This window comes from Gymnoscopelus microlampas (genome assembly GCF_963454915.1).
Source record: "Gymnoscopelus microlampas genome assembly, chromosome: 17".
NCBI lineage: Eukaryota > Metazoa > Chordata > Actinopteri > Myctophiformes > Myctophidae > Gymnoscopelus > Gymnoscopelus microlampas.
The window spans coordinates 39,760,768-39,781,372 of NC_139954.1; the positions used below are offsets into that span (position 1 = coordinate 39,760,768).

The window sequence follows — 20,605 nt, forward strand, 5'->3', positions numbered from 1 at the left end:
TCTAAATGAATGGGAATGACGGGTATTGAGGGAAAGTGAGAGTTCCGCATGACGGGGCATTACTGCCCCGCTGATGCCTTATTGCTACTGTTCCAGATTAGATCCTTATTTAACCCATTAAGATCTGAGGCCGATTCTACAAAATGCCTTCTAAATCCTAACATGTCTAGGACCACCCAAAAGTATATGCATTTGGCCGCCGACTGTTCCAGGGACCCCCCAGAAGCAAAGATTTGAGTAAAAAATGTTCAGTTAAAAAAAAAAGATATATTAAAAGATTTGGAAAAAAATCAAGATTTTTCAGAAATAGCAGATAAGTGCCGCGCTATGAGCTTGTATATCTGCTATTTTTGAATTGCCAACCAATGTGCTATATATAGAGTTAAAGCATGGCCTTGGGGCTGCATACAATACCAACAGCTGAGACCTCTCTATACAAAAGAGCGGGTGGGAGAGACGACTGTACAATGCAAACAAAAAAACAACAACATTGAATGCCTTCAAAGACGCATCCTTTAGAGCATTCTTCTAGGCATGCCTGCCTAGAAAAACACTGTATAGGATGTGTATTTGAAGGCTTTTAAAGTTCTTTTTTTTTGCATTGTATAGTGGTCTTTGGACCTTGGCCCTTTGTGGGTACCCTCAGACTTTCCACTTGTGTGACAACTCTATATATATATATATATATATATAAGTGCCGTTTTCTTTGCACCCTTTGGCGTACTGTACCAGTACTGTATGCCGCAACTAACCACACTATAGCAAGCCAGACTTCAACCCGTCCCCCGGCCTCAACCTTTTGTTGGTGTCCAGCCGCAGCCATCAGGGCAAAGAATCAGGGAGAGGGGGAGCCGAGCTCGTCACAGCACAGAACTAAATTCATACGTACGGGCTCCTAAAGGGGCTACACCATGAATTTCTTCTTTTTTTTTGGGGGGGGGGGGGGGATTTTTTGGGCTCCCCAGTGTCTCTTGTACCCCAATGAGAATGGGCGTGTCTGAACAGGCCATCTCAGAAGGAGGTGACGATTGACAGACAGAATTGCTCAGTAGCACACCTCTGCCCAAAAGGACGTTTTGGTATTGCAGCTGAAAAAGCTTGGAATGACAGACAGACAGTCAGATTGTGAGAAAAAAATATCTGGATGTTTTTTTAGGCTTACAACCTGTTTAATACGTATTAGGGGGCAATATTTATATATAATATTTTTTTTTTACATTCATGGTGTAGCCCCTTTAAAATAAACGTGTCCATGACTTTAGTCGACAGCCTCCAAAGGTAGCCGATAGGACTTTTGAAGTCGCAGAACAAGACGGTGGCTTCTAGCGGTCACTCTGGGACTAGGACAGAGCAGGTCCTTATTCTGCTCTGTCCTAACCCCTCAATACCTCACTCCTACAAGGTTATGTGAAGAAGGAAAGGACATCTAGCATATACGTAGATGTAGATATGTTGCAAAATTCAAGAGCTTGTAGATTGGATTTGAGCACTCAAACTCATTCGAATTTTAACCTGTAAACCACGCACGCACGCACGCACGCACACACACACACACACACACACACACACACACACACACACACACACACACACACACACACACACACACACACACACACACACACACACACACACACACACACACACACACACACACACACACACACACACACACACACACACACACGTAATCTGAATTTGAAGTCACACAAAAAAGTCACAGAAAAGAATATTCACACACATGTAGATCGACAGTTGCACAACAAGAATTGTTTATTCTCTTTGACTTGACAAATGTCAATTTACGTCTATTACGAATTTTTAATTTCAATGTGCACCTGTTATACAGCATTTTATGAGTGCTAAAATCAAATCTACAACCGCTCAAATTTTGCAACATATCTACCTTCTTTATGTCCTTTCCTTCTTTACATAACCTTGTTAATAGTGAAGATGAGGAGCTAGGGCAGAGGAATACTTAATTCTCATTCCCTCAACGCTTACTAAACCGGAGGTTTCGCCCTCACGCTGGCTACCCGCCGCAGTCTTTTGACCCCCACGCAGCTCACTACCGCTAGGCCCTTCTTCATCAACTCACCACCAAGCTGGGCTTGCACGAGATGAGCGACAGGATTGAGAGAGACTGAATCCCAGGTAATGTGATAAAGATAAGGAAGAAGCTGGGGAAGGATGGGGGGATTGCTTGAATGGGGGAACGAGGCATGGTACAGGACTTTGTACATCACAAGAAAGTAGGTCACTTCGTTAGCTCCCCGGAAACTAAGTTTGAAAAACTCAAAATCAACTTTGAGCTGAGAGTTGGGGAGAGGAGGTAATGCCCCAATTAGATTTATGGCTTCTGATGGATTCCACAGATGCACACGAATAACCCAAAACTCAGTTTGACGCCCTCCCTCTCGTAGGCAGGGTTCCTGCATCGATGTCAAGATGTATGCACATCTTCTGTGATTTGATATAGCATAGGCTGCAATTGCACAACCACGGGAAAAATAAATACATACATCCATGGTTTCTGGACCTTTCTACGTGAGTCAGTCACTATAGGATAACAGCGCCCCCAGGCGATGAACAGATAGTGATAGACTCACTCCGAAAGTAAAGAAACCGGGGTTACATTCGTAACCTCGAGTTGTCTGGCAGTACAGGCATTGTAAAATCCGATGATAACCCATTAAGACCTGAAGCCGATTCTACTCGTCTCCTACATCCAACGACAGTATTCTGAAAAAAAAACGTATGTTTCTATATCAGTGGTGATCAATCTTTTTCATGTCAAGGACCCCCAAAATTATACATATTTTGGCCGCGGACCCCCCCCCATCTCAAAATATTTTAATCCAGGGGGTCCCAGAAGCAAAGATTTGAGTTAAAAATGTTCGCTTTAAAAATATATATATTCAAAGATTGCACATGTGTTTCAAAAATAGCATATCTACAAGCTCATAGCTATGAGCTTGTATATCTGCTATTTTTTAATAGCTCAAGTGTAAAATAATGCTTTTTTAGCTCAAATCTAAAAATGACACAGATGCGTTCCAGGTCTTAATGGGTTGTTAAAGTGTAAAAACAATAATAACAGTTTTTTTTTGTGTTCCTATGGAAAATGCAACCACACATAGCCCGGCGGGCTCCATGTGAACGACCTACAGTAACTGTAAACCTTGAGAGATGACCTTTCTCCCCCGTGAGCCATGTTGAAGCTGTAAGTAAGGGTTTCAGGAAGAATCCACTACAATCTGTCAAGTGTTCCATTTTCCTGTCAAGAAATTGATTCTTTTGTGTCCGTCCCCAAGTGTCTATTCATATCACCACCCCCTCACCCCACCACAGGCTTGTACATGGGCGTTTTGTAATAGGTGTACCACTTTGCTCTTTCCACGAGACACCGACTTACTGTAGCTGGAAGCTATGAAAGATTGTTTTGTTTTTTCTTGTTTTTTTTTCGTTTCTTTTTTAAATAACAAAACTGTTACATAATGTGTGCCTGAAAAACCAAGAGAGAACTATCTGGATAGAGAGAGAAACACTGTTATTATACAATCAATTATATTCCTTTTTCAGGGGCACCAGGGGTCTGTTGATACAAATGTGGGATACTATTACTTCATAGAGACTTTTATGTAAACTAGAAAGAAAAGTTACAAGTTCTGGCAGTACAACACATCAAGCGCACCCCCACAGGGTCATCACTAATACTGTATGTAAGGGTAACGCCCTTACATACAGTACATAAATCTAAATGACAAATTAAAATTTCACATTTGAAAAGTAAAAACAAAACCTTTGGTGCTCCTCACGCTGTGAATATGTAAATATCTTCAAAAACGTATAATGTGTATTCTGACATCCCGAAAAGTGGAAAAAGGGAAAATGTGTATTATTTATGGAGACAAAGACTATTTTGTTTAAATAGACTTGAAAACGAAGTGTTATTCAGAAAAAAATGGCGTGTGTGTGTGTGCGTGGATTTATTTCCTAACTTGACTACTCTTTCGTTTAACCCATTAAGACCTGTACCGCATCTGTGTCACTTTAGATTTCTTTGGCTATTAAAAAATAGCAGATATACAAGCTCGTAGCACGGCACCGAGTGCCGCGCTATGAGCTTGTAGATCTGCTTTTTTTTTTTTATCTTGAAAAAAAATGTTTTAGATTTTTTTCAAAAAACTGTTAGGATTTAGAACACATTTTTAAGAATCGCCTCAGGTCTTAAAGGGTTTTATTTATTTATTTGCGTAGTGCAACATCATTCACTTGCCCTGCGGGTCACTATACAGCAGACTCTGCATGACGGCACGCCGATAACAGATACTGCACACACACACACAATTCCTTTAACTGCTGACAAGCCCCCGGTACCTACCTCCCTCCCTGCGTCTAAACGTACACACTGGACGCTGCATGTTCGCTGAAATCCCAACGCAGCTCAGAGAGGACGCGGGCCAAACAAATTTCCCTGAACCCATAGTAGTCCCACCACCCCTCCCTCTCTGCACCCCAATGTCAAACAAACAAACAAACAAACAAACAAACCATACAAGCAAAAAGAAAATCAAACAACTCACGCTCGGCTTAAGATTAAAGCTGACCCTGCGAAACACACACATGCTGTGTGAATAGGCTCTATGCACAGCAGCCATATTGGAAATACATTGGGCCTCTTCTTACTTCCTTCACAGGTGTTACCAATGATACTGATGAAGGCTCCGTTCCATTCTGGTCAAACAGAGTCAGGGTGCTGATGTTGTGCATGTTGACTCACTGGAAACACTCTGCTACACCAGTGGGTTTCAAAGTGTGGTACAGGGACCCTCATGGTCCCTTGAGGGATCCAAATGGACCCCTTACGGGTGTGTAACTCTGAGTGTACAAATGGAACCAAATGGACCCTTGCGGGTCCATTTGGTTCCATTTGTACACTCAGTTATGGGGTCCTTGAAATTAAAAGGTTTGATAACCACTGTGCTACACTAAATGGAACAGAGCCTTCATTAGAATCATTGGTAACACCTGCGAAGGAAGTAAGGAAGAGGCCCAATTTTTTTCCAATATGGCCGCTGTGCATAGCCTATTTAGGTCAAGATAAAAAACTATTCACCTGTCTTCTTGCTGCTGTGGGAGACAGAGAGTGAGATGGTAAGATTGCGGTGGCTGAGTTTTTTTTTTTTTTTTTAAAGGGCATTACTCACAAGTTCACCCCGTCCTCCCCCCACCCATTCCAATACATTACCAGTCAGTCTGGGCTTCTGTCCTGTCCGCACCACTAATTGCCTTCTCCCACCCCCCCCCCCCCCCACGGACGGGAAGGGGGAAGCAATTTAATGCAGCACGCACCAATCAATAGCAATTAGGCGCATCCCTGACTAATCCTATTGAAAACAGCATCTTGGGAGATGGCCAGTATTAGACCTCTGGAGGCGCCTGGCCAGAAATCTGCTGCCTTGCACTGTGGTACTGGTTGGGGAAGGGGAGGACACACACACACACACACACACACACACACACACACACACACACACACACACACACACACACACACACATACATGGAGTACGCACACATAACACTACACATACAGTACACACACCTCGCGGAGACAATAGGGAGAAGAAAAGTTTTTGCATCCTTTCCAGCACAAGTGCCAACGTGATGACAACGATTAATTGCCCTACTTTTCCTCATTCTATAATTCATCTAGCTTTTTAATCAATTTTCTTTTCTTTTTTTTTCTTCCCGGGACCCATTTTCTTTGTGTTTGTTTGTTTTACCATGTAGTGTTGGGCAATTAAGTTAATTAGATAATTAACTATTTCTGGTGAGTATTAGCCCACGGTAAGACTCAGCACTGGCTGAGTTTTACTGTTGACAAGAACACAAAACAGAACAAGGAATTGAGTTCAGTACGATGCGCCCTCGGTGCAACACAGGGATATTTATTTTCAAACATGCAATTAACATGACTATTATACAAAAAAATATAAATCACACACACAAAAGACACCTGTAGAAAACACACCAGATTTTGTGTTTGTATACATTATTATAAATACGTACAAAATAGGTCCGGATGATTAAAACCAAACTAAATTCTCATAGCATGTCTGTAACACAGTAGACGTTTGAGTCATGTTATAGTGATCCTCAAATACTTATGTGATGTCTATAGGAGCTGTTATCAACACAAAAAAACGTTTTTTTAATAGTTTTTAAAGGACTATGCTGGCATCAATACATGTCATTAGGGCTGGGCAATGTATCAATATATCGAGACTAGGTATTCTAGACCTATGGTTCTCAAAGTGGGGTCCGGGGACCCCCAGGGGTCCTTGAGTGGGTTCCAGGGGGTACCCAGATAAATGTTGGATAGTTAGTAACCAAATGGACCCTAATGTTGCTGTAACTCTGAGTGTACAAATGGAACCAAATGGACCCTTACGGGTCCATTTGGTTCCATTTGTACACTCAGAGTTATGGTGGTCCGTGGTCTAATGCAGGGGTTCCCAAAGTGGGGTCCGGGACCCCCAGGGCCCTACATACATCAGCTATTTTCCAAAAATCTTGATATTCTTTGAAAATGTTTGAATATTTTTTACATTTTTAACACCACATCTGAAAATCTTTTCAGATGGGGGTCCGCAACCAAATCCGCATTCATTTAGGGGTACTTGACCTGAAAAAGTTTGAGAACCACTGTTCTAGACTACACTCAAGCCCTATTTCATATTTTGTACCAATAGGACTGACACGATTACAATATTTAAGTTGAACAATTAAATTACATTTCTGTTTGCCTTTTAGGCTTCGTAAACAAAAAATGCACAGGGAAGATATGACAAATAATGGAAATATAATGACTGACATATTTAATAATTTTATACTTATAAAAAACCCAACAACTTAAAAATAGCAGAATTTGCTGACAACGTGTCACCTGCTATTTCTGGAAAATGTTTGAAAATCTAATAGCATTTTTCAACATGGAGACGATTATGCAAAAATAATTATTAGGCGATTATGTAATCATTGTGTCTATGTATCTATTCTATATTTGCAGAATCTGGTGTAAAAGTGTGACTTTTGTGCCATACAATAAGAGAGATGCTACTTCAGGTTCCTCCGCCACAATAGGACAGAAGCAGCAGATGATTTTATAATGCCCTAGTCACTGGACAACCCAATGTTTTACCAACATTGCTTTAACCCATTATTAAGACCGGGAAAGCCTCTGTCATTTTAGATTTTAGCCACCTTAACCATTATCTTATACTTTACCTATTCAGAAATATAAATAGCAGATCTACAAGCTCATAGCGCAGCACTGAGTGCCACGTTATGAGCTTGTAAATCTGCTATTTTTTGAAAAATCATGAACATTTTTGAAAATCTTTGAATACACTATATTAGCGAACATTTGTAATTCAAATCTTTGCTTCTGGGGATTCTACAAATGTCTTCTAAATCCTAACAGTTTTCTGAAAAAAACGTATGTTTCTATGTCAGCGGTCTCACACGTTTTCATGTCAAGGACCCCCTCAAGGATATATATATCATATAATGGGGTCCCTGGAACAAAATATGTTGTTCCAGGGACCCCAGAAGCAAAGATTTATACAAATTTTCACGATTTTTCCCCCCCAAAAATTGCAGATCTACAAGCTCATAGTGCGGCACTTGGTGCCACGCTATGAGCTTGTAGATCTGCTATTTTTGAATAGCCAAGGAAATCTAAAATGACAAATGCGTTCCCGGATTTAATGAGTTAAAGTCATCTGAAAAGACTGACCGGCTCCATCCATTTGAGCATTCTCACCACCAGGCTGCAAACACTGTGTCTCAGTACGTTTTCTCATTGGAGTCGATATTGCAATACTTAATTACCCCCCCGAGGAGGACAGAAAGCACACAATGAATAACATTATTGAATTGTGTACGTCGATGGTTCTCAATATCGTGTCCGAGGACCGCCAAGGGGGTCAAAACGGACCACCGTCTTTATGAGAGTGTAAAAAGTGGAACCGAATTAACCCGTTAAGGGTCCATTTTGGTTCTATATTTGCACTCTGAAGTTAAAATAGCACTGAGGATTGTACAGTGTAGATTGGAGTCCCCAGAGATAATAGAATGGTATTCATTTCTAGGACCCACGAATGTGATATGCATTAGGTAATGCATATCTAATTCATGGGTCCTAGAAATAAAATAAAAAGGTTTAAAAAGGAGAATTCCGGTGTACGTTTTTCTTACCTTCCACCGCAGCTAAAACCCCGAGCGGACGGTCCATGCTCTAGATCATTGGTTCTCAAAGTGGTGTCCGGGGACCCCAAGGGGTCCTTGAGGGAGTTTCAGGGGGTCCCCAGCTAAATGATGGACAGGAACCAAATGGACCTTTATGGGTCTGTAACTCTGAGAGTGTACAAATGGAACCAAATGGACCGTAACGGGTCCATTTGGTTCCATTTGTACACTCTCAGAGTTAAATTAACATTGGTTTTACAATGTGAATTGGGGTCCCAGAGGTATAAATGCCATTAAATGGGGGTCTGTAGCCCTAATGCATGTCAAACTGGGGGTCCTTGAAATTAAAATGGTTGAGAATCACTGCTAGAGAGCCGTAAAAATCTTCTCTTATTGGGGTCCCTGGCTTATCTTTTCAAATGGGGGTCCGCGGGGCAATAAGTGTCAATTAGGGGGTCCTTGACATGAAAAAGTTTGAGAACCACTGCTCTAGATCGCGTATTTTTATCGCGATTTTATATATATTTTTTTGTCATATCTGACTTTCCTAATGACAGAAAACTGTCCACGGTGTTTGTGTGAGATGTGCCCTCCGTCCAGAAGTCTCGCAACTGATCAGTCCCGTGATCAGTATGTAAACACTACGGAGGCCCATTTGGGACAAAAACACCGTGGACAGTTTTCTGTCATTACGAAAGTCCGATATGAACCAAAAATATATAAAATCGCGATCTTTCTAGAGCATGGACCGTCCGCTCTGGTTTTTAGCTGCTGGGATGGAGTTATGCAAATTTTCAACTGTACCACTCGTCCTAGGATATATACTGCTCAAAGATATGTAGGGAACACTTTGATCCCTTAATTATTTTGAGTTTTCATGAACTGTGTACATACTGCTAACAAAAACTGCTCAAAGGAATTAAGGGATCAAGGTGTTCCCTTAACACATGGGGTGCCAAAACCGAATAGCCTTCGGTTTTGCAAATATTTACGCGGAGTGCCAAAACCGAAGGGTATTCGGTTTTGCTGTCTTTTTGTTTTTTTCGTTTTTTTTCACACGGGAGGGGCTGGAGCAGCTCTGGGAGTACCCATTGTGATCCTGAGAAGGATAGGCCAAATAGATCACCGGAAACAAAAACATGGCTCCCCATCCGCTTCCTGTATATTTCCTTCTTTAAAAACGCCTATATCTCCGAATCCGTTTCCGGTGGGGAAAACCGGTCATGCGCGATGCGCGATCCGTCCCCGTTGTAACTCGCGGGTGAAATGTTATCGTTCCAGGATGTAGCAAGGGTCATCGAGCTACATGAATGGATGCTTTTTTTTTAACGTGGATTTGCTCGTCGTGGAGTCTAGAGCTTTAAACAGCAAAGCGCAGTCAATGGGGAGAATGCTGGCACCCACGGTAAGTTGTTATGAAAAAATGCTCCCACCCAATGTGTTAATTATTTTGAGCAGTGGTAATATAAAAAAGGTAAGAAAAAGATTCTCCTTTAAGAATCACTGATTTACATCACAGTGCAAAACTTTAAACATTATATTTGTGGTCAAACCGAACCAAACTTAAGGCTTAGAGAGTTCCGGCACGGGCAGGAGGCGGAAGGCCGCGATGCAGTCAATGAGCCAGGAGGAGGGGGCCGACCACACCTTGCCGCGCCTCACCTCCGCCGGCTTGTGTCCCCCGCCTTGGTGGGGGTCGTACAGGATGTACTGGGTGCACAGGGCCTGGTCCGAGCCCGGCGGGTAGGCGTGGTAGGCGGCGGCGCTCAGCGTCTGCGTGACGTCGCTGTCGGGCTTGGGCTGCCGGACCAGGAGCGTGCCGCCGCCCTCCCTCAGCAGACGGACGAGCTCCTGCTTGGGAGGCGCCTTGAAGGAGCCCAGCAGGAAGAAGAAGCAGCCGTCGAAGAGGGGCGGGAGCTGAGACACCGTGAGAGGATGGGGAGAGGAAGGGGGGGGGGGGGGAGTGGTGGAAAAGGTACCCAAATGGTAAATGGTGCATTTATGTAGCGCTTTTATCCAAAGCGCTTTTACAGATGTGCCACTTCAAAACTTCACACGTTACTGTTCTTTCCCTGAAAGTGCCCTGAAAATGCATTTTCCTCCCTGTTCTGCCCTTAAAAAGGCACTGTTTTGCCCCTGAAAAGAAGTTGTCACTACACACCCCCGTTTTTCCCTTCAACAGACATCCATATACATGAGAACAAAAGAATGTGTGTTGAAGAAGGTGTCAGACTCATTATGAGGCGAAAGGTGATTTGAAGAGGTCCTTGACCAGTTGCTCAAATTAATTAGCATCATAAAAGCAGTGATCATCAAAATAATTCAGCATTTTAAATGCCCTTCTTTGTCCCTCTTATTGCCCTGGGAATCCCCTGAAAATGTACTGTCTTGCCGATGGCAGGACATTTGAAGTTTTGAAATGGCACATCTGTACATAGATTGTGCATTACATTCACCCATTCACACACACATTCACACACCAATGGCGGAGGAAACCATGCAAGGCACCAACCTGCTCATCGGGAGCAATTAGGGGGTTCAGCGTCTTGCTCAAGGACACTTCGACACTAACCCTGCCTGGGAGAGCTCGGGATCGAACTGGGAACCTTGCGGTTGGTTCCCATCCGGCCGGTCTAACCGGCCACTCTACCCCTGAGCCACTGCCGCCACCTGTTTTACTTAAGTTAAAGTAACAATACTGCAATGTAGAAGTACTCCATTACAAGTGAAAGTCCGGAATTAAAAATTTAATTGCGTAAAAGTACAAAAGGTATTGTTATCAAAATGGAGTTAAAGTAGCAAAAGTAAAAGTACTACAATGCCTGAAAATAGCCGATCTATAAGCTCACCACGCGTTGCGTTGTGAGCTTGTAGATCGGCTATTTTCAGATAGCCTAGGTATAAAATAGGGCTAAAGGGGTTAATGTATGTTTTACAATGTAATATATTTATATCTGCAAAGTAACGAGTAACTAAAGTTTTCTAATAATTGTAGTGGAGTAAAAGTACAACATTTGCCTCTGAGATGTGGTGGAGTAGAAGTAAAAAGTAAAGACAATTGGAAATACTCCGGTAAAGTAAAAAGTACCTCAAAATTGTACTGAAGTACAGTAAATGTACTTAGTTACTTTACAACACCGGGGCGGGGGGGAGGGGGTTTCACGGAAACGGAGCACGCGAGACAAGGGGGGGAAAGGGGAGGAGGAGGGAGAACGCAGTGGGGAGCCAGAGAGAGAGGGACAGAGAGAGAGAGAGAGAGAGAGAGAGAGAGACAGACAGAGAAATTAGACATCAACGCCGCCCAACGAATTGCAAAGCGAGTCGTTTCATGATTCACACAGCTCCCTGTTCCACATTAGCACTTTCTGCAAGCATCAAAGGCCTGGCTCCGCAAGAGAAACAGCCCAGGAGTTAGATCCCTTATCTTTCCAGCCATTTAAAAGATGTTAATCATTCAGCGGGATTCACACAGGGTAAAACCTCACAGTCTTAACGAGAACAGAGGCGGAGGGGGAACAAAGTGGCGCCCTGTTACCGTTTCCCTTTTGCTTGTAATGAATTTTAATGCTGAATCATTGCATCGACTCTGCCGTTGCATTACCAACGGTGTGGGTACACACACACACACACACACACACACACACACACACACACACACACACACACACACACAGCGGTTTGAGTCTCAGGGCGTGTGCCGGGGCTCTTTATAACGACTTTTGTTTCTGTGCCAAGAGACAACCAGTGGTGGAAAAAGCACTGTTTTACTTAAGTAAAAGTATCAATGCAGCAATGTGGAAGTACTCTGTTTACAAGTAAAAGTCCGGAATTCAAAATTTACTTGAGTAAAAGTACAAAAGTATTGGTATCAAAATGTACTTAAAGTACCAAAAGTAAAAGTACTAAAATATTTGAAAATAGCAGATCTACAAGCTCACAACGCGTCGTGATGCGACGCGTTGTGAGCTTGTAGATCGGCTTTTCAAATAGCCTAGGTATTTTCAAATAGCCTAGGTATAAAATAGGGCTAAATTGGTTAATGTATGTTTTATAATGTAATCATTTATATCTGCAAAGTAACTAGTAACTAAAGTTTTCAAATAATTGTAGTGGAGTAAAAGTACAATATTTGCCTCTGAGATGTAGTGGAGTAGAAGTAAAAGTATAGACAATTGCAAATACTCCAGTAAAGTAAAAAGCAACTCAAAATTATACTGAAGTACAGCACTTGAGTAAATGTACTTAGTTACTCTACACCCCTCGAGACAAACTTCAGTGCTGCGGTTGCCTCTCGTTCCCCCAAACTTCGGACCGCTTTGCGCTGCTTTTTAAAGCAGCAGGAACGGCAGCAAATAAGGGGCCACCTGAGGCCGCTCTATTCGCAGCATTAATGAGCTCAATTGTTGCTGGGCTTTAAATTGGTTTCTCAAGAGTTTTCACCAAATATATTGTGTCCACTGACTCCGTTCTGCTCTCGTTCCCTCTCGCAGGCATGTCCTTAATTCATAATCAACACCGTCTTATCAACAGTGACCATTTTCACTGCACAAAACGAAGAGGAAGGGAACACGATGGCGTGAAACCTCGCCGGGTAGGTTGCCGACCAATCAAACATGTCTTTGTTATCCTGTCTTACTGTTCCAAGAAGGACAGCGCTGTATCACACTCTGCTAAGCATCTCAACGGGTTTTCAACCCTTCTCATATCGAGGTCCATTATTTATTCGCCATTTGTGCCACGGAACCACCGTTTGATGAGATTTAGCCTCTCAGACCCAAAACTTGGGTTGGATACGATTTTGTTCACTATTCCATGCTGTATTGATGTTGGTACCATAGGAGAGATAACAGGCAAACGTTGATCAAAATTACAATTATTTAAATAAGTAAATGCAGATGTTTAACAATATTTTAACTCTTGAAAGCGTAAAATGAATAATTTTTTTTTTGTAAAATAAAATTTTACAAACGTTTTTTTTTGTAAATTTTAGGTTATTTAAGATTTAAGGTTTTCATTTTACAAAAGCTAAAGATCTATAAGGGTCCATTTGGTTACCAACACTCCACCATTTAGCTGGGGACCACCTAGAACCCCCTCAAGGACCACTGGTGGTCCCCGGGCCACTGGTTGAGAACCACTGCTTCAGGTAATAGTCAACATCTTCTACAAGTAGCTAAACAAAACTACATGCATGTCCTTATGGCTACAGATGGACTGAAGGCCTATCGTGGCGTATCGTAATCGGAGCGTTTTATGTCTGAGTACGACTCTTTGCCTCGTCTTCATGTTGTTTCAGACTTACCAAGCTACATCTGTTGATACGGCTGCGCTGGGGGCCTTCTCCTGCCTCGTACTCAGGCTCAGGAATCCAGCTGCGTGCCTGCAGGCATGACTCCACCCCTAGCAGTGGACAGAGGAAAAAACACACCAAGCTATAACTTTATGAAAAGTCAAAAAATAAATAGATAAAAACACATATAAAAACAGGGGGGCAAGACTGCTGCAGATGAGGGTATATACGATGGCAGCGTCGGTGGTTAAACCATTAAGGCCTGAGGTTCAGATTCTACAAAGGTCTTCTAAATCGTAACAGTTTTCTGAAAAACCTATGTTGCTATATCAGTGGTTCTCAAACTTTTTCATGTCAAGGACCTCCAAAATTATTTATTGCGCGTCCCGTCCCGCGAAAAAAGTTCTTTAAGTTTAAGCACGATATGTGTGTGTGTGTGTGTGTGTGTGTGTGTGTGTGTGTGTGTGCGTGCGTGCGTGCGTGCGTGCGTGTGTGCGCTTGAGGCAGGCGGTCTCAACACTGTAACGGAGTGGGTGTGTCGATTCGACGCATGAGCAGTTTGATCTCCCGTTGTTTTTTAAAAAACCCTAATAAACAGCTGAGGTTTGATGAAATTGAGAAACGGGCTTCGCAGTTGCGTTCAGATCGTAATGGTGAATGGCTGTGTGCAAATTCAGATCAATTGCTCCAGCCAGTGAGGAGAAACGGGCACACAGTTTAGCTGACGCGACGGCCACAGAGGTTTGTGAAATTATAGGAGGATTTGGCTGCGGATCCCCATCTGAAAATATGTTGTTCCAGGGACCCCCAGAAGCAAAGATTTGAGTACCAAACGTTCGCTTTAAAAATATGTGTATTTAAAGATTTTCACACATTTTCACGATTTTTCAAAAATAGCAGATATACAAGCTCATATGAGCTTGTATATCTGCTATTTTTGAATAGCCAAAGTGTAAAATAATCGTTTAAGTGGTTACACAGATGCGTTCCCGGTTGTAATGGGTTAAGATGAAAGCGCTGCCATCACCGCGTGTGTTGACCAACGACAAGCGCCGTCCCCAGTATGATGGACTTAATGATGCAATTACTGTTCAGAATAACAGAAAGACTTAGAAGGGATCAAAGCTCCATCTCTGCCCTGCCTCACTGGAGCTGCGTGACAGTAAAAAAATACTTCTTTATTTACTTATTTTCAGAAAAAAGATGAGGAACGTTTCCACTAAAAGTCTTGAGAAAACAGTTGTTTTTTTTTGTGATTTCTTTTTTTAAAGGCAGAAAAACAAAGTACACTGAGACAGTGGAAACCAGCTGCCTTCCCAACCCTGCGTTGTCACAGATAAAAAATGTTTTTGAACAATTATACTAGATAGGGGAGCAGTCTTCAGACGCTGCTATTTTCGGGTAAATGCTCAGTTATTTGATTGTTGAGCAAAAGAAAAACATCTAGGCTGCATGGATCACAATTAAGAAACCTGTATTGTGTGCATGTTAAATAGATTTGAGCACAGCAATGCAGCTGAAATGACTTAAACATCGGGTGGAAAAAGATGGCAAGCATGATACATCCCTGACACATACGTAGCATTGACATGATTGCAAATGCGTCTTGCCTTAAAGGTTCTATGACATTCATTTTCACGTTTTTTATTTTTTATGTTTTTTGACCTCAATTACACCCCAAAAAAACTGAACTTTGAACATTCAGTGGATTTTCTGTGGTCTGGGGTTTTCAGAATAATTAGGCTGAAAAGTAATCTGTGATTGGCCCTTGGACTGTGAGGTCACGGTCCATTATTTCCGGCCACTCTCCTCCTCGCCCCTCCCCTCCTTTCCTTGGGGGGGGCGGAGCAGAGGCGATGATTGACAGACAAAATCCCTAAACAGCGACACCCACAGGCAAAGATTTATTTTTTCATTGCAGTTGAAAAGGCCTTAGAAATGTGAGAGAAAAACACCTGCATTGGCTCACTGGAGTGGAATTTTCAGTTGAAACTTTTTATACACCTTTGAAGGACCATGACAAACACTTTTAATGTGTTGTAAAACTGAATGTCATGAAAGCTTTAAGATTCTATATCACACAGTCTTGCCTTAAGATTCTATATCACACACAATAATTATACAAAATAAGCTAAAAGCTGTGCAGCAACATCTTTAAATAATAAGATCTCCTTGCTTGTGATAAGTCATAGATTTTTTGCATCAAACACTGTGGATGCAAATGGCCTAATAATGAAGATCCACAAGGTAACTGTGCGTTTCGCCACAACCACACACACACACACACACACACACACACACACACACACACACACACACACACACACACACACACACACACACACACACACACACACACACACACACACACACACACACACACACACACACACACACACACACACACACACACACCTCTGATTCATTTCACCTCCCGTTGGCCATCTTAATTTCCCATGTGGTTATTGTGCCTGGCTGCAAGATACAGTGACATTAACAGATTAGGTTACAATGTGTGTGTGAACGCCCTGTCACAACATGGCCATCTAAAAGATCACAAAGAAACCCGGCAAATTATACACACACACACACACACACACAAAGTCTCCGTAACAGTGGTTGGGTATAATTACATTTCCTCATCCCCCTTAACCCATTGAGACCTGGAACGCATCTGTGTCACTTTTTCATTTGAGCTAAAAAGCACCGAGTGCCGCGCTACGAGCTTGTAGATCTGCTATTTTTGAAAAATCGTGAAAATGTGTGCAAATCTTTCAATATATATATTCTTTTAAAGCAAACATTAACTCAAATCTTTGCTTCTGGGGGTCCCTGGAACAAAATGTTTTGAGATGGGGGTCCGTGGCCAAATTCACATCATTTTGGGGGTCCTTGACATGAAAAAGTTTGAGAACCACTGATGTAGAAAAACATACGTTTTTCAGAAAACCGTTTAGGATTTGGAAGACATTTTGCAGAATCGGAACCTCAGACCTCAATGGGTTAATTACAGCTTTCATTTGGAGACCTTGTTAGACTTGGGCAGGAAGGGGGAGGGGGGGGGGGGGGGGGGTGAGATACTGGGGGGGGGGGGGACTAATCCAGCCCCTCGCTCCGGACGATAGCACCGCGGTTCGTTAGCCCGGTATATACCAAGCACTCATTATTAGCATATCTTGCTAATTACAGTCGCCCACATGGAGAAGACTTGGAGTGCGATGCGCGGACCCTTCAAACTCTTCTGCCCGTATATCCTAAATGTAAATGAGTAGTAGATAAAAAAAATAATTAATGAATGCTTGTGCAGTGAATGCACAAGTATATGAGAGCTTTTAGCTCTCCCTCCTCTCAAGTACCCAGCAACTCCACCTACACAAGGAGAATTCACCGTGTTGTGATCGTGAACCGCAGCCATGTCAAGTTTCAAGAGAGGGGCTTTGTTATGAAGGCAGGGCCAGGGACACACACTAAACCATTGAGGGCTGAGGTTCCGATTCTGCAAAATGTCTTCTAAAGCCTAAATGTTTTTCTGAAAAAAGGATGTTTCGATATGAGTGGTTTTCAAACTTTTTCATGTCAAGGACACCCAAAATGATATGAATTTGGCCGCGGACCCCCATCTCAAAATATTTTGTTCCAGGGACCCCCAGAAGCAAAGATTTGAGTTAATGTTTGCTTTAAAAGAATATATATATTCAAAGATTTGCACACATTTTTACGATTTTTCAAAAATAGCAGATCTACAAGCTCATAGCGCGGCACTCTGTGCCGCGCTATGAGCTTGTAGATCTGCTATTTTTGAATGGCCAACGTGTAAAATAATGCTTCTTAGCTCAAATCAAGAAATGACACAGATGCGTTCCAGGTCTTAATGGGCTAACATAAAGAAAGGGGGGATGACAGGGAGAGAGAGAGAGAGAGAGAGAGAGAAAGAGAGAGATGAAAGCTCTCTGCTCCACACAAATGAAGGAGTATAGGGCAGGCAAAGAGGCAAACTGTGGCTCGGCCTCGCTGTCAGTGGCAGGCTACTGAGGCATGGCACGCCCAGAGCTGCGTGCACGATTGCACGCGTGCACGCACACACACACACACACACACACACACGCATGCACACAAAGGAACCAGCGAGACAGAGACGTGATGCCAAAAGTGATTGTGGAGAGGAGAGACAAGACGTGTCAAGTGCTCAGCTGCTGTGGAGAGGACTGGGTGAACTGGGGGGGGGGTGTTCCACGCACACAAATAGGCATGCAATGCACGCGTCGACGCACATTCAAATTTCTAACTTCTAAATAAAAGATGGCAGTAACACAAGAGGTGTACACACCATTTTGCATTCATTTATGCGCGCACACACACACACACACACACACACACACACACACACAGTGAAGGGATGCTGCTGATGGATACACCAGTCAGGGATAGACCACACAGACAGCTCTTTGACAGGACGTCCCTTTCACTTCCCCTGGAAGCCTCGCGTCTCTGAATATCTGCTTGTTGTTGCAAGAAATGTCGTTCAAGGATGCCAGCGAGGCAGGTTGGGAATAGCTTACATTTATGGCTGGACCACACACACACACACACACACACACACACACACACACACACACACACACACACACACACACACACACACACACACACACACACACACACACACACACACACACACACACACACACACACACACACACACACACACACACACACACACACACACACACACACACACACACACACACACACACAGCGGGGCCAGCCCTATAACCCAATAAGACCTGAGGCGATTCTTAAAAATGTTTTCTAAATCCTAACAGTTTTTTGAAAACAAATCTAAAACATATTTTTCCACGATTTTTCAAAAATAGCAGACCTACAAGCTCATAGCGCGGCACTCGGTGCCGCGCTATGAGCTTGTAGATCTGCTATTTTTGAGTAGCCAAAGAGATCTAAAGTGACACAGATGCGTTCCCGGGTCTTAATGGGATAAAGGTGTACGTCTCTGACTGACCGAGTCTGTCACCGAGTCACTGACTCATGAAATTACACCATTGGTCGGCCCGGTTGGCCTAGAAACGAAACAAGCCAATCACAGAGCAACCTTCCCTCCAGGCTATAGCAGAATAACCACATTTGCAGAGTTTTACAGTGTGAGCATTTGGCCCTAAAAATAGATTATGTACAAACCGGACAAATTATAAGTAATTTATAAGCACGGTTTCACGTAGAAATTACAACCTATTAGGGATGAAACAAACACTCACGCCACGCTAATATCATGATAACAAGTACACGTCACATAACATTTATCACAATATTTAAGGGGGAAAAAAAGAGAGAAAACATCTTTAGGACCCAATATCATAACAGGAGCTATGACTGTACTATAGCGCCGAGTAGTTTGTGTAGTCCACCCATTTGTGGTTAATGAGATGCACTCTACTTATTGGAGCCTCTGTGGAACTTTAGCTTTTGCCTCTTGGTACAGAGCTGTTAGCTAATTTATACTTGGTTCCGCATCATGTGTCTTGCACAGTTTTGATGAAATCTCTGAGGGATGTTGTAAAGATCAGTTAATCTGCGCAAGTACCGGCACATACAGTATAGTCACTGTGAACACATGGTCCCTCCACTGATCGCGAGCCAGACCATTGCCTCCCACAATTTTCAAATGATAAAGTGGACGTGACGTGTCCTTCGTCTTTACAGTCATGCAAATTTGTCTAATATAAATCTAAATGATCTAAGCATAAACTCCATAATAAAATGGAAAGATATTTTGAAATATATTTTCGTGAACGGAAATCGGACAGATGACGGCTTCCATTCTCGGCTTTCAGGATGTGTAGTTACAGATATAGCATTCAGAGATTGTGGAATAGTTGTATGGCTACGTGAGACTACTGGTAGCCTCGTGAGCCACAGAGTCATTACCCGCTGATGTTCAACCAAAAACAGTAAAATGGCGGTTGCCGTCTCGATACTTTTTTCAATGCAACTTAAAGATTGTTTTTAAGTTATTCAAACATTTTTGCAATCAGAATCCTCTATCTCACATCCCCGACTCCTTCACTGCATTAATTACTTTTCATAATCGTAAACAATTCCAAAATAAATACCGTCATCGGTTTGGATGGCTATAATTGTGTACTGCTATTGCATTTGTAACAGTGACTCCAGATTGGATCATTCCCTACAGGCTTATTCTGCATTCAGTCTTTGAATTTGATTATTTTATGTGTAAATATTTCAGAGATTGGAAAAAGAAAGTTGGTTGAATTAGTTCATTGCGATCTCACAATTCCTATAGGGTCCTGTATAACACTAGGTACGAGTGAAGACCTGGAACGCATCCGTGCCACTTAAGATTTATTTTGCTATTCAAAAATAGCAGATATACAAGCTCATAGCGCGGCACCGAGTGCCGCGCTATGAGCTTGTAGATCTGCTATTTTTGAAAAATCTTGAAAAAACATTTTTTTGATTTCTTTTCAAAAAACTGTTAGGATTTAGGAAACTTTTTTTTTTTATCTCTATAATTTTAATCCCACGATTTTGTAACCCTTATTGATCACCCGGTGCCAATTTTCTAAGTGATCCTGGGCGCTACACTCCCCTCACCAGCCTAGGGAGGCCAGGGCCGAGCTCATGCCTCCTTCAATGCACGAGAGCCAACTGACCTTCTTATCACCTGACAGGGGGGAGTTTCCCTGGTTGGACGTAGCGCGTGGAAGGAACACGTTATTCCAACCAGTTCCCTTCTCCTCCTCCTAGAAAACATTTTTAAGAATCGCCTCAGGTCTTAATGGGTTAAGGCTTGCTCCGTGTCTTACCCAGGCTCAGAGGGTTTAGAACTCCCGCCTCAAAAGCAACCTAGTCAAAGGCACGTCTTTCTGCACTTGACACTCTCTCACTTCTGTCATCTCTTCTGTGAAGTCAGGAGAGTTTAGCTTGTTCAAAAAGGTGCTCGGCTCACACTTTGACATTCAGGAGCACGCCGAGTGTCCCTGTGAGACGTTCAAATAGAATTTAGAAATGGCCAACGTTTTCTGC

General features: G+C 42.7%; 1 protein-coding gene across 1 annotated transcript in view; it reads right to left on the bottom strand.

The window, feature by feature from the left end:
* Window positions 1-8,951: 8,951 nt before the first annotated feature.
* bard1 (BRCA1 associated RING domain 1) overlaps window positions 8,952-20,605 on the bottom strand; it is a 62,824-nt gene continuing 51,170 nt past the window's right edge. The window contains exons 12-13 of the mRNA XM_084085450.1: window positions 13,559-13,656; window positions 8,952-10,173 (exon numbers count right to left, since the gene is read on the bottom strand). Of these exons, the coding sequence (XP_083941576.1) occupies window positions 9,820-10,173; window positions 13,559-13,656 (452 nt within the window). The 3' untranslated portion in view covers window positions 8,952-9,819. The remainder of the gene's footprint in view (window positions 10,174-13,558; window positions 13,657-20,605) is intronic.